The 13,074-nt window shown below is 34.5% G+C and overlaps 1 protein-coding gene across 11 annotated transcripts in view; it reads left to right on the forward strand.

Annotated features, from left to right (window-relative positions):
* DMD (dystrophin) overlaps positions 1 to 13,074 on the forward strand; it is a 2,399,796-nt gene that overhangs the window by 1,491,121 nt on the left and 895,601 nt on the right. For all 11 annotated transcript variants that reach the window (XM_007493357.3, XM_056797113.1, XM_056797116.1 and 8 more), the window contains one exon: positions 10,170 to 10,317. In XM_007493357.3, coding sequence (XP_007493419.2) covers positions 10,170 to 10,317 — 148 coding nt within the window. The remainder of the gene's footprint in view (positions 1 to 10,169; positions 10,318 to 13,074) is intronic.

The raw sequence follows: 13,074 nt of genomic DNA on the forward strand, positions 1-13,074 counted from the left end.
ATATGAATCAGGTGTACTCTTCAATACAGACTGGGAAGCTCTAGTGTCCAAAAGGCAATCATAATAGGTGTTACCAACCTTTAATGTTATATGGGGCTCATTAGTATGGGGAGGGCAGTGGATAGGGACAATGGGCAGTAAGACATCAAGGTCTGTTAAATCAAAGGTTGTATCCTCTGATTGCTGTGCCCCAACCCCCTTCCCCCATACACCTTTATAATCTTTGGGTAGTAGCTTTGGCTCTCCCCTGAAGGGCAATAGCTCCCTGGGTGGTTTGGAGGTGAGATCCACTCAAAATATACTGCTGTGGGGTCATTTGGTATGAGTTGTCAGGTGCCTGATTTATCTCCCTAGGATATTATTAGTCCTAAAATTATGATTCCTGAAATCACCATTATAATTATTATTCCTGTAATTGTTCCTAGAAGAATTCCTCTGGTTGGTTTAGTTCATCAGTACCTGGAAAAAATTCCTACAGTTCATCATTTTGTTGCCCTTTTTATGACAGAATTGGCAGGTAAGGGACTGATAGTTAGGTTCTTGGAGAACGGCTAGTGCCATTGGTTCATCATCATGCCCTTTGTTTTGTTTATCAATCTTTTCCTCCAAAATGTTGATGTGTTTTCTCAAGGTTTCTATGATATTATTAGCCTCTTCCTGTTTTTCCTTTTGGCCTTTAAAGACATAAGAAGCAGTGTTTTGCAACTCTTCAAGGTCCATCTGAGGTCACCATGGGTGATGCATCTTAAAATAATCTTGATAATAAAAATAATCTAAACCTTGCAAGAGTTATTGACAAAATGTCTCATTATTTGCTTAATATCTTTGTCTTTAGAAATATCAAGGTCTAGATATCGACCCCAACCTCAATGAGCTCATCCATGACTTGTGAGGGTGTCTCATTTCCTGATTGCCTAAGCCTTTCAAATTTTGACCATGCTTCCATATTCTCAGAGCATTCTTTCATAGCTGTTATAATGGCATCCCTACAATGATGTAATTGCAACCTGTCCTTGGTACTGTTATAACCCCATGCAGGATCCTGAGCTGGCCAGTGTGATGCACTATGCCTCCGGGCCTTGTTAACATGAGAGATGATTTCATTTTTCTTACGTTCCGTTAGAAAAGCATGGAGCAAATTCTCAACATCCATATAGGATGGGTCATATTGATAAAAAATATCAGCCATCTTCTTGGTCACAATGAAAGGTTCAGATTCAAATGAAGGTATATTATGTGTCATTTCCCTAATTTCTTGGGGAAAAGGGAATATGGTGTCTTAGGGTCACCACATCCCCATTACGTCTTAGTTTGGGCACTTCCCTTAATGGGAAAAGGCCTTCATAGTAGTCATCTTATGTCTGTGATTCCTTAGAAATTGACTGTGGGGGTGTCGAGGCAACACTGGTAGGAATAGGTATGGTAGCAGAATGAGATTTCTTTGGAGTTGGGGCTGGTCATGAGGTCAGAGAAAGGGCAGGAGATGGGGGGTTAGAAAAAAGATCAGGGCAGGTAAGATCATCCAGGAGTTGCAGAGCATGAGATAGATGTTGCAGAATAAGAGAGAGAAGGGTCTGTACCTGATGTATATGAGAGGGGTTTCTCATCACCATTTTGGGAGAAAAAGGTTCGTCCTCTATTTGTGGTTCAGGAACAGGCTTGCAAAATTCAGACTTGTTTTGGGTGGGATCAGTATTTTTTATTAGGTCATGTAAGTGTTTGAAATTTTTTGATTGAATTTTCCTGTCGGCCTGTGTTTCTGCTTTAATCTCTCATATAGGGGTATCTTTTGTCTTAAGAATGAAGATCAGAAAAATAAAATATCCTAGGATTACAAGTAGGAGGGAATTTGGAATTTTACATGCTTCTAATTGGGCAAAAAGCAAAAGGCTTTCCTGCATGGTAGCATTTATACTGTTTATCATTTTGATCAAGAAAGGAAAAGAAAAAAATGATAATGTATGTTTTTATTGACTTATTTTAAAATTATTATTATTATTATTATTATAAGGGGTGGGGTAGAAGGTGAGGGTATTTAACTAATTTTTAATGATTTTATTGGATTTTTTTTAAAGGGAAAAATATATTTTTAAATTGTTTATTTATTGCTGCCATCTAGTGGCAGCAAACAACCACTGTAGCTAAGCAGGAAAAGGAGAAAAAAGAAAAGAGAAAGAAAAAAAAGGAAGAAGAAAAAAAATCAGTGCTTAATATTGACCTCTAGTGGCCAAGAGGCAGCACAACAACTGGGAGGGGTTAGGGACATGGTTAAAAAAAAAAAGAGGTCTAGGTCTCTCCCAGCCAAGACAAAGAGCCTGGTGGAGCCTAGGGGGAAATCTGTCCACCAGGGAAAGCACCTTCCCTTGGAGCTGGCTGGGAAAAGGGAAGCTTGTACTCACTGGACTGGAGATAGGGCAGCAGAAGCAGCAGAAGCAGCAGCTATGTGGGAGTGAGGGCTAGGCTGGAACTAGCTCTGGCTAAGAAAAAAAACCCAGCAGTGGCTTTTGGGCCAGGGGTAGGAGAAATCAAGCCAGGTGTGACTAGGCTTCAGCACCAGGGTGGGCCCAGGGTGCTGTGGCTGAGGCAGTGGGGGAGTGGCTTTTCCACCAAGTCCCCTAAATTAAGGCAGCTGGGGTGTAAAGATACCCAAATACTCACAGCTGCCAGAGGCTTGGAAGGCGGGAGGAGAGCTAGAGGAATGAGCCACAGCTGGGTGGCTGGAGAGAGGGTTGAAAACTACCAGTAGAAAAGTGGCTTTGCTTGCAAACCAGCAGGTTTAAACTGCCAAGTTGCTCAGCTGTAGCCAGGCTGCTGGCTTTAAAGAAAAGGAAAAGGAAAAGCTGAGTTCTAGAATCCTTTCATGGATATTAATTTTAATCTCTACAACACCAAGCATGCTGCCACAAACTTCCAATGCGGAGAAAAAGCCAATGTCTCTGAGAGACAGCAAGCAAGAGCGAGAGAGCCCTAGAGAGAGGAAGTGATATGAAATATAATATATAGAACGTTCTTTACATCACTTCCTGCATTTCACATGTACCAATGGTAGCTTAAGCTTAACAGGACAACCCCATGGTCTGTCAGTTGTTCCTAATTTGTCATGTGCTAGTACACATCAGTAATAGGCCATCCTCCTCAACACTTAATCCTTAAGTAGGGGTGTATACATTCCTGGTTGCTAGAATTTCTAAAGGCTAAGCATGTTTTAGTAAAACTAAAATTCACACTATATACTGTAACAATTAAATTTAGGTTTTGACTCAATATGAGAGTTAAAAAATATTATGGTCACTATTTATAAAATATTAGCCTCTAAGTCAATTTGACTGTTATCAGCTTCTATTTACAGTAAGATAGAGATATTGAAAGTGGGAAATGTAGGAAGGAGACAGAGCCTTGTCTAGTCTACCACCCTAAGTGAGTCTCTGGTGATGTTTGGCTCAGTTTACCTGCAGGAGCTTCCCCAAGTCCCAATATCTATATGGATTTTCCAGTAGTCTTCAGTCAAAATTCCACCACATGACTCCAAGGAAAAGTGTGCTTCTTCAGCTGTACTCACCAAAACAGAATCCAAGAAAAGAGTCTCTCCAAGTAACCAGCCTCTCCCAAACCAAGGAAGCAAAAAGGCCAGAGCATGTTGGTCTCTTCTTTTATACCCCCTTTTCCAAATCATTTCCTCTCTTCCCCCCCCCCCCCCCTTCACAGGAACCAATTGTAGTCTTTCAATTTGCCTAGCACTGCCCACAGAGGGCAGTGCTTGTGGCCTTTGGGAGTGTGAACTAGTAAGTGACTTGTGAGTTCTCTTACCAAATGGTTATATAGCTACTAAGTAGAGGTACTTTAAGTTCTTGATTTGATTAACTAAAAATAGACAAAGGAAGAGTTAACTTTATCTTCACAATACAGGACAAATAGGATAATTGACAGAAAGAAGGCATTAGAATTAAGAAGAGTAGGGGAAGACTTCCCAAATAAGGTGAGTCTTAAAGGAAGGCAGGAGAATCAGGAAGTAGCGATCAGGAGAAAAAGCATTCCAGATATGGGGGAAACAGCAAGTGAAGATAGCTGGAGCTGAAACATGGAATGTTTTATTCAAGGAATAGCAAGGAGGCTAGTGTCACTAGGTCAAAAAGTATATGACAGAGAGTATAAAAGAAGACAAGAAAGGTGAAGGGGGAGTGTTATTTATAAAGGGCTTTTGTTGTTGACTTTTGGATTTCTATAGTATATCCAATTTGAGATATTTAAATGGCACTTGGACCTAGAAGACTATATAGTCCAAGTAATTAGGACAGGATGATATGAAAATCATCAGCATAGAGATGATAATTAAATTTGAGAGATTAGGCAATCATCAGGTAAAATAATATAAAATAGAGCCTTGTGTGATACCATGATATGGATCTAGAGCATGATCTAGATAAAGATACTGTTAAGGAGACTGAGAAGAAATAGTTAAAAAAAAGAACTTAGGAAACAATTTTGTCCCAGAAACATAGAAGAGAATATAACTGAGAAAGTGATCAACAATGTTTTGACAGAGAAGTCAAGAAGGTATAAGATTGAAAAAAAAAAGGAATTGGATTTGACAATGTTGAGGGTAACCAACAGGCTTTGAATGCTTCAGTAATTTGGGGGGATGTCTACACCAGGCACGTGAAGACTTTCCCCTGTGGAAGGGACAGATGAGAACTATTTGTTTCAATGGCCACGAAGGCCATATAAATGTGGCAAAGTGCTTAGCACTTGGTTGAACATTGAAGAAGCTAATGTCATCCAACAAATTCTGGGCCATCACTAGTCATTCTCACTTTTGTCTTTCCACTTAACTTCAGTGACTGTAAAAGAAAGAATGAGGCTAAGGACTTTGTACAATTTTGCCTTACCTAAATCCAATTTATTCATGCATCAGAAGACATCACTAGTGATATCATTTTGGTCCTCTTTGAGAACAAAGGGCAACAACCAACCAAGAGACCATTGATAACTTTGGAGAGAGAAGTTTCTGTTGTAGATTAAGTTGAAAGTCAAATTGTAGAGATTAGAAGAGAGTGAGTGGAGAAGTGAGGAAAATATTATAGGTGGCCTTTTCTAGGAGTTTAGCAAAAAAAAAAAAAGTTAGGAAATATGGGATGGAAAAATTGAGTGAGGGGTTTTTGAGAATGAGAGACTTACACATGATCATTACTTAAACTTTCTGGAGCTGTCCTCAAATATAAAATAGAACATTAGACAAAATGACCTCTGTTGCCCTTTCAGCTCTAAATTTTTGCTCCTAGGAGCTATAATCTTTCTGTTAAATTTTAGTTCCACATCGCCAACAGTCTATTAAACATCCCTACATAGATACTACATTGCATTGTACACATATGTATGTCTGTGTCTTTATACATATGCATTTTTGCATAAATGATAATAGTGATAGTGGAGTAGAAAGGATAGATGTAAACACTATTTTTGAGGGGAAATTGTTAGGACTTGGTAATTGGCTGGATATAAGAGAAAAGAAAGAGGGAAGAAACAAAGAGCTCTCAGGTTAAATATATGGAAGACTAGGTCATTGTGGGTAAGAATAGTGTAATCACAATGCCATTTAAAGGAAAAGAAAATAAGAAATCATTTGGCACATGTTGAAATTCGAATATATATAAATAGACACACACACACACACACACACACATATATAATTTCAAGGCTAAACCAAGATTTAAGGAAATTATCTATATAGATTAGTGGAGATAAATAAGATTGCCATTAGAGAAATGATAATGGGGAAGAGAAGAGAGTCAAAGAAAGAAAGAAAAATTTTATATTGAAAAAAGACAGAGAACTATTTATAAAGGGAAGAGAAGAACCAGAAAAATGTAACACATAGATAAGACTGGGGAAAATATCTACTTAAGAAGAGGTTGGAAGACAATGAAATGCTGCAGAAAGATCAAGGAAGATGAGGACATAATAAGGTCTTGGTCATTAGGAAACTACTGATAGGCTTTGATAAAATAATTTCTTATAAAAAGGGCAAAAGACAATTGCAGCTAGTTAATCCATTTGATCCTCTGAGTGATATTGTTCTATGGGAAAAATTTCATGAATTTGAAACAAGAGGATCTGTGTTATCTTTAGATTATTTCTATGCCCCCTTTTAGCTCTTTCTTTGATTATATGCATGAATTAAAGAAGGTGTTCTAATTCTGCAGATAAGGCATTAGATGCTTTGTTTTCAGGAAGTTCTGGGTTGAGGTATTGTTCCTGCTTTATACTAGAGGTGTTACCATGCACAAGCCACTTAACTTTTCAATGCCCCAGGTACTGCTTTAAGAGTACAAATTAGAGCCAAATTGCTTATCTACATGTGTGGGGAGAGTTTTGTGTCACTTCAGTAAAATTGCAGGTCTGGACTGGATTTGGGCTAATAGACTTATCCTCAAAGCCACAGATGTGATAAGTAATAGAGAATCAGAACTAGAATTTAAGTCTTGGCTCTTCCCACCATATAATGTTTGCCTCATGATTTATTCAGAACTTTTTGATAGAGCCTAGAAATTTAGAACAAATTAATGAATCAAGAAATATATAGCATCATGTTTCAGTGAAGCAGATGAGGCAAACATTTGGTTGATTAGTGGACTTTCCCCAGAAATCAACTATGGAAATGATTGTAGATTCTACTTAGGCATATGAATAGCCTTTTAGACATAAAGCTGTGACTCACACTGTAATAATGATAAGCACACTGTACTAGATGATATATTTGTAGCTCTCCTTTTCTAGTTATGCAAATCTTTCACCATAATGCTTTTCTACTTCCTGAACCTTCATTAAGAACATTTATAATGTAAATTATAACATAACCAATACTTCAACCAGGAAACTACTGTTTTGGGGGGAAATAGCTAAATGCATTGCAATGACTTTAAAAATAAAATAGCTCAGATTTAATTGCAGATGGGTAATGTTAAATATCCCATTCATTATTATTACTACCACATGCCTGAATAAATCCTATCATAAACATTAAGCCAGTAGGTAAACAAAGAAATAACACTTCATGTGATGAATGCTAATATATAAAGCATTTTTAAACAGTTCTGTCAAAAGACAGCTTTCAGAATGTTTACTATATTATTTTATTTTTTGATTATCTGAAGACACACATACAAATTACAGCTTTTAAAGTTTCAAATCAAGGCTTTTGAAATTACTAGAAAACATGCATAGTTTGGGGAAGAGCAGAATCAGGCTAAAGTTAAGTTGGTTGTATCATATATTTGTACTAAAAAGTACAAAAACTTAAAGAAGACTTCAAAAAAGTTATTTTTTTTAATTGTATCATTTAAAAATCATCAGGAAAAATTGCTCTCATGAGCTCAATGTCAGTGACAATATTATGTCAAATACTTTACTGAAACTATTATTAAAGAAAAACTACTATTTAAAAGGTGCTTTACATTAGGTATTTAATTCTAAGATTGCTAGGAAAGTAGATCATTAAATCCATGAAATCTTATGAAAGCCTCTAACTTTTATCTGAAGTTATAGAAAGTAATTAATTATAAATCAATTATGGGTAAATACCTACTGCATCCTATCTTAATGCACTATAAAAGAGGAAAATATAGCACATTTAGGAAAAATGTTTTTTATGGTGTTTATGAGTTTATTGCAACAGGATATATAAAAATAAAAGACAGTTGAGCAGAGTATGTGTGCAAAAACACATACATTGAAAGCTATTCATCACTAACTCTTGATTTTAAAAGCAGTCTTTACTTTTGTGGAATAAGGTATTATGTTCATTTGCTCATCTGCTGATAATGTTTGATTGCTCCCTGAAATAATTATGGCTCCCTGAAATGACTTTGCAATGGCATATAGTTTTATAAATCCGTCTCTTCCTGAATTCAACATTTCAAATCAAATTTCAGAGCTTACAATTTTCTTTTAACTTTATAGTGGGAGAGAATAGTGGTTTTTTAAAAAAATTATTCACTATAATGATTAGAAGTCATCATTAAATTTTATATATTTACCTCCATTAAGGGGGGGGGTGGGAAGCCAACAACTCACACAGAGTTCTACTGCAATCAAGGATTTAAACATTTTAGACTCTGTCTGTTCTTTTGTTCAGTACTCAAAACAAGTGACTTTTTATTGAGATTGTTTCTGTGAGTATGACAGGGAGGAAAATAAGAGAGAAGATTTTCTATTGTTTTAAAAGCAGTCTTGATTGCAAGGTAGGACTGACATTTAGGATTTCATTTCCAAATTTGTGGGTTTTAATTTAGCATGACTTTTCATTTTCCTGATCATTCATTTTCATTTTTTATACTACTTCCTGAATTTGAAACAGAACTCATGGTCCTAGACAGATGTTGAAGGAAGATAAGAGCTCATGACTAACAGGCCTCTTCCTTTAATAGGATTCCAGAATAGTGTTACAAGAATTTAACTGTTTGTGGAAAGTTCAATGGTGAATAAACACATTCTTGGAATAATGATATAGTAGAGAGAATACTAGACTTTGAGACTGGAAAACCTACGTCTTTTTTTTATCTATAGAATTCCTTCTTTAACTCTGATCTGCTATGTAACTCTAGACAATCATTTAACCTCAATCAACTTTAGTTTTACTCATCTGGAAAATGGAGATGAGTATCTCTTAGAGTTATCGTGAGGATCAACTGCAATGATATTGGGTAAAGTGCATGGAAAACTTTAATATGTTATGCATGTGATAGCTACTGAGGCAGCAGAAAATAGAAAATTTAGTCAAATGACAATTGAAATAAAACGAACTATTAAAAATTTGCAAAGAAAGTCATAAGGAACTTATTAAAGAGGAGGTATAAATGAAGCAGGTTGGCAAAGGGCTTAAAAACAGAAAAGAAAAACTATAAGAACTCAAGTATTATAGAAAATGACTCCGTGATCTTGTCCCAAATTCTGTTTATATTAAAGTGCCCATAAAAGTAGCCTAGAGAATTTTATGCTGAAAAAAAATAATGGTTGGAAGAAGAATGATTCAATGGAAATGATAGTTACTTTTATCATAGGGCTTTTTTTCAAATTTTTGACAGGAGTCAGTTCACAAATGATCTTTAAAATTAGTTTGCTTAGAGTTTTAAAATGTATTATATGAGAAATATTCTTTAAAAGTATTTGACCTACATACTATAAAAGCATTTTGTAACTTAAGATATTCCTTCTTGACAAAATTATTTCAGATATTGTAAATCAATTTCTGTTTCTACTCAATCAAATTACATTTACCATAATTTAGAAAAAGAATTACACTTTAATTATTTAATGGTTATTGCACTGTTAATTTGAAAGAAAAATGTAAAAAGAATAGCATTTAAAATGTATTTCACATGTTTTATTGCCTTTCTGGTTATTATATTTTATGCTATTATAATTTTACATTTAAAAGTCAAAATCCATATATTTTAATCATTTTAAAAGTAATGAAATTCAGCTCAAGTATTTATTAAGTGCCTAAATGCATATCTGTCCACTAGTGGGGATGCCAAGAAGAATAAAATATAGTTCTTCTCTCCAAGGACATTCCGATCAACAATGGGAAATAAATGAAATTCTAATAACAGAAAGAGTATGATAAATACCATGAGAAAGGTACCAAAGGCTCTATAGAGAGCCATAGAGTCCTAGGTAGGAAAGGGTCACCTCCCACTGTGGGGGTTAGAAAAGCCTTCCTTCAAGAAGTATATTTTAAGATGAATCTTAAAGGATTAAAAAAGCATTTGAATTGATAGACTTTAGTTTGAGGTGCTGACAGAGTAGAATTCTAAACAGAGATAACAGCATGACAAAAACATGGCATCAAGGACTTGTTTACTCAATTGGACTGAGAGAGAGGGGGTTGGGCCAAGAAGTATGACATATGGGAAAAAATAAAATGGGGCTACAAAGATAGGTCAGGGTCTGTGTTGTAAAAGACTGAATAATGCCGTGATGAGGTGTTCAGACTTTATTTGGCTCAGAGTGACGAACCACTGAATGTTTTTTTGCATAGAGAAATAATACAAAAATTATTTTAATCAAAATGAGTAGTTTTTTCTTTAATAAAATTGTGACCTTTTTATTTGCTTTTCAAATTATTTGTTGAGAATATTATTTTAATAGTAACTTTGTTTTTTTATTTCTAGGTTAGAAGAACAAAAGAATATTTTGTCAGAATTTGAAGGTGATTTAAATGAATTCATTTTATGGTTAAAGGAAGCAGAAAGCATTGTCAATACCCCTCTTGAACCAGGAAATGAACAGCAACTAAAGAATACACTGGAAAAAGTTAAGGTAAAATTTGGCATTTTAAAAAGCCCCATTTGTTTATACTTTAAAAGATTCTTATAATTTCCCCCCTATTTTAATAGTTTTAATAATAATTATTTTCATGTTTTTACACTAAGAAATTTGGTCAACATTTTACTTTCTTTTAACCTTTTGTTTACCAGCTTTTTTAGAATTACAACTTCCTTTCATTTGCTTTTGTAACATTTCCATATTCCTGAAGGTGCTATTCAATGGCACAAATTTATCATTATTAATGGTAATAAAATGAATTCAATATTAAATTTAAAATTAGTTTCATTTTGAGAATAATTATCATGAATGATGGAGTGTCACCCTGTGGGAAGGGTGACAATCAAATTTCAATATGTTTTGAAGTATTGCTTGATTTTGTAGACATGAGCATCTTATTGCCAGATTGTTTCAGTCTCAACTCAAAAGGGTTCCAATTGACAATGATAGACTTTAGTCTGGTTGTTCATTTTTTCTAAGCTAACATAATGACTCTGAATAGAGTCAAATCAATTTACAGAATTTCTGTGCTCATGTTTTTTTTTTTAATATTCTTATTATTTCTTAGATGTCCCAACACAGGCAAATGAACAGGTCATTTGAAAAAGAAACTTAAGCAGATTCTTTTAATTTTAAAACCAATTAAATTTGAGCTTACATATGCTTATAGAATTCAATATATGACATATTACACACAAATGCATATATCCACATATTATATACATGCATGAATGTATACATGCACACATATATAAGAACATGTGTATGTTTTCATGCATGCATGATACCTTCTAAGAATAGGCAGAAAAACAATGTGGAGTAATTAATAGAAAAATTACCTCAGAGTCAGTAAAGCTCATGTTTAAGTCCAACTTATAAAGAAAGAGAGAGAGAGAGAGAGATGAAATAAAAGACAGGAGAGGGGGGAAAGAAAGAAAATTGAAAATATTGTACCAGGTGCTAGTGTCACAAAAAGAAAATCAAAATAGTCCTTTACCTTAAAGGTCTTACATTCTCTTAGTGGAAGAAAGGATAAACCTTTATTTAAAGATATAATTTTTGTTAACATAGAGGAAAGTTTAAAGGCTATTGAAATTAAAGAAGGCTTGAAGGTGAGACCTTAGCTGAATCTTGAAAGAAAATAAGAATTCTGAGAGATGAAAAAGGTATTTCATTGAAGACATGGAATTCAATTTATGTAAATATCCAGAAAGTAGAAATATAGTGTCCTGATTGGTATATTAGCTAATAGTCAAAATTGACTGGGTTATATAGAACATTAACAGGAATAATGTAGTGTAATTCTGGAAAAGGAGGTAGAACAAGATTGCAGAAGACTTCAAATGCTGGACAGAATATTTTATAGTTTATCCTAGAGACAATAGGAAGCCATAAAACCTTTGAAGAGGGCAGTGACATAGTCAGACTTTTGCTGAGGAAGGTTGTTTTGACACCTATATGGAGTATGGACTGAAGCCAAGAAAATAATTTGGAGCCTATTATGGTCCAGATAAGAGGGAATAAGACCTTCAACTATGGTGTTTACTGTCTAAATGAACATAAGGCAGTAGATGTAAGAGATATTATGGAAGCACAATTGGGAAGACTTGACCATAGAGGGGATGGAAAGATGAGAGAGGACAACTGCAAGTCTACAAACCAGAAGACTGGATGCCCTTGCAGGTATAAGAGAATGGTAGTACTTTTACAGAAATAGAGAACTTTGGAAGAAGTCAGTGTTTGGATGGAAAGATGATGAATTCTATTTTGTATTGATGGATTTGAGATATAAGTGGATCTTGCCAATATTGACTTTTGTGTTCAAAAGAGTTTTAAATCTTAGGAAGGCTAAAAACAAATAAACAAACACCAAAGGGAAATAGAACTCTTGGTAATTTAGTGGTCCTACTGGTTTCAATATCTAGATGAGGGTGTACTTAGAATCATCTCATTCTTAAAAAAATGTTGTGGTACCTGAGAAAGAAACAGCAGTATATGATCAAACCATAAATTTAATTTTCACATTTTATATCATATAATAGTTATCCTATTTCTCCTTGAAAATGTTTCCTGCATATACTTAGATTCAGATAAAATAAAAGAAATATCTGGTTCAAAAATCATATTTTAGAAGATATTGATCATTCAATTAGCAAACATTTTCTAAAAAAATTTACCCATTATACCAAGTACTATGCTTGGTAGATAATGAAGGACAGAAAAATGAGAATAAGAAACAATCCATTTTCTTGGTTAATTTATAATCTAATCAGTTAAATAAGAGACTCATTAAGATAACTATGACAGTTATCAAAATAACAAATATGTAGTATGTACTGGTGGCACAGATTGCCTATGACTGAGACAATCGGATAAAACGTTATGGTCATATTAACGATGCATTGGATATGGACAGTTAGAGATTATGAGGAGATGGAAATTCTAAAATGGATGATGCAAGCAATAGAGTACAGGATATATTAGAGGACTAGTGGGTAGACCAATATACCTATAATAGAAAAATAAATAAGAGAACTGGAAGCTTGTATTGGGGCTGAATTACTGAAAATCTTGACTGCCATTCAGAAGAGTTTGGAAGATGATTTGGAAGCAGTCAGTTTCATATAGAATAAGGGCTATGTAAAGCCTAAGACAATCCTACCAATGCAAGGGTTGAACTAAAGGACCAAAGATTGGGAGTTGTCAAGTAGAATAATGCTAATATGTTGAAAGAAAGAGATTTAAAAGATA

This window comes from Monodelphis domestica, chromosome 4, assembly GCF_027887165.1.
Source record: "Monodelphis domestica isolate mMonDom1 chromosome 4, mMonDom1.pri, whole genome shotgun sequence".
Classification (NCBI taxonomy): Eukaryota; Metazoa; Chordata; class Mammalia; order Didelphimorphia; family Didelphidae; genus Monodelphis; species Monodelphis domestica.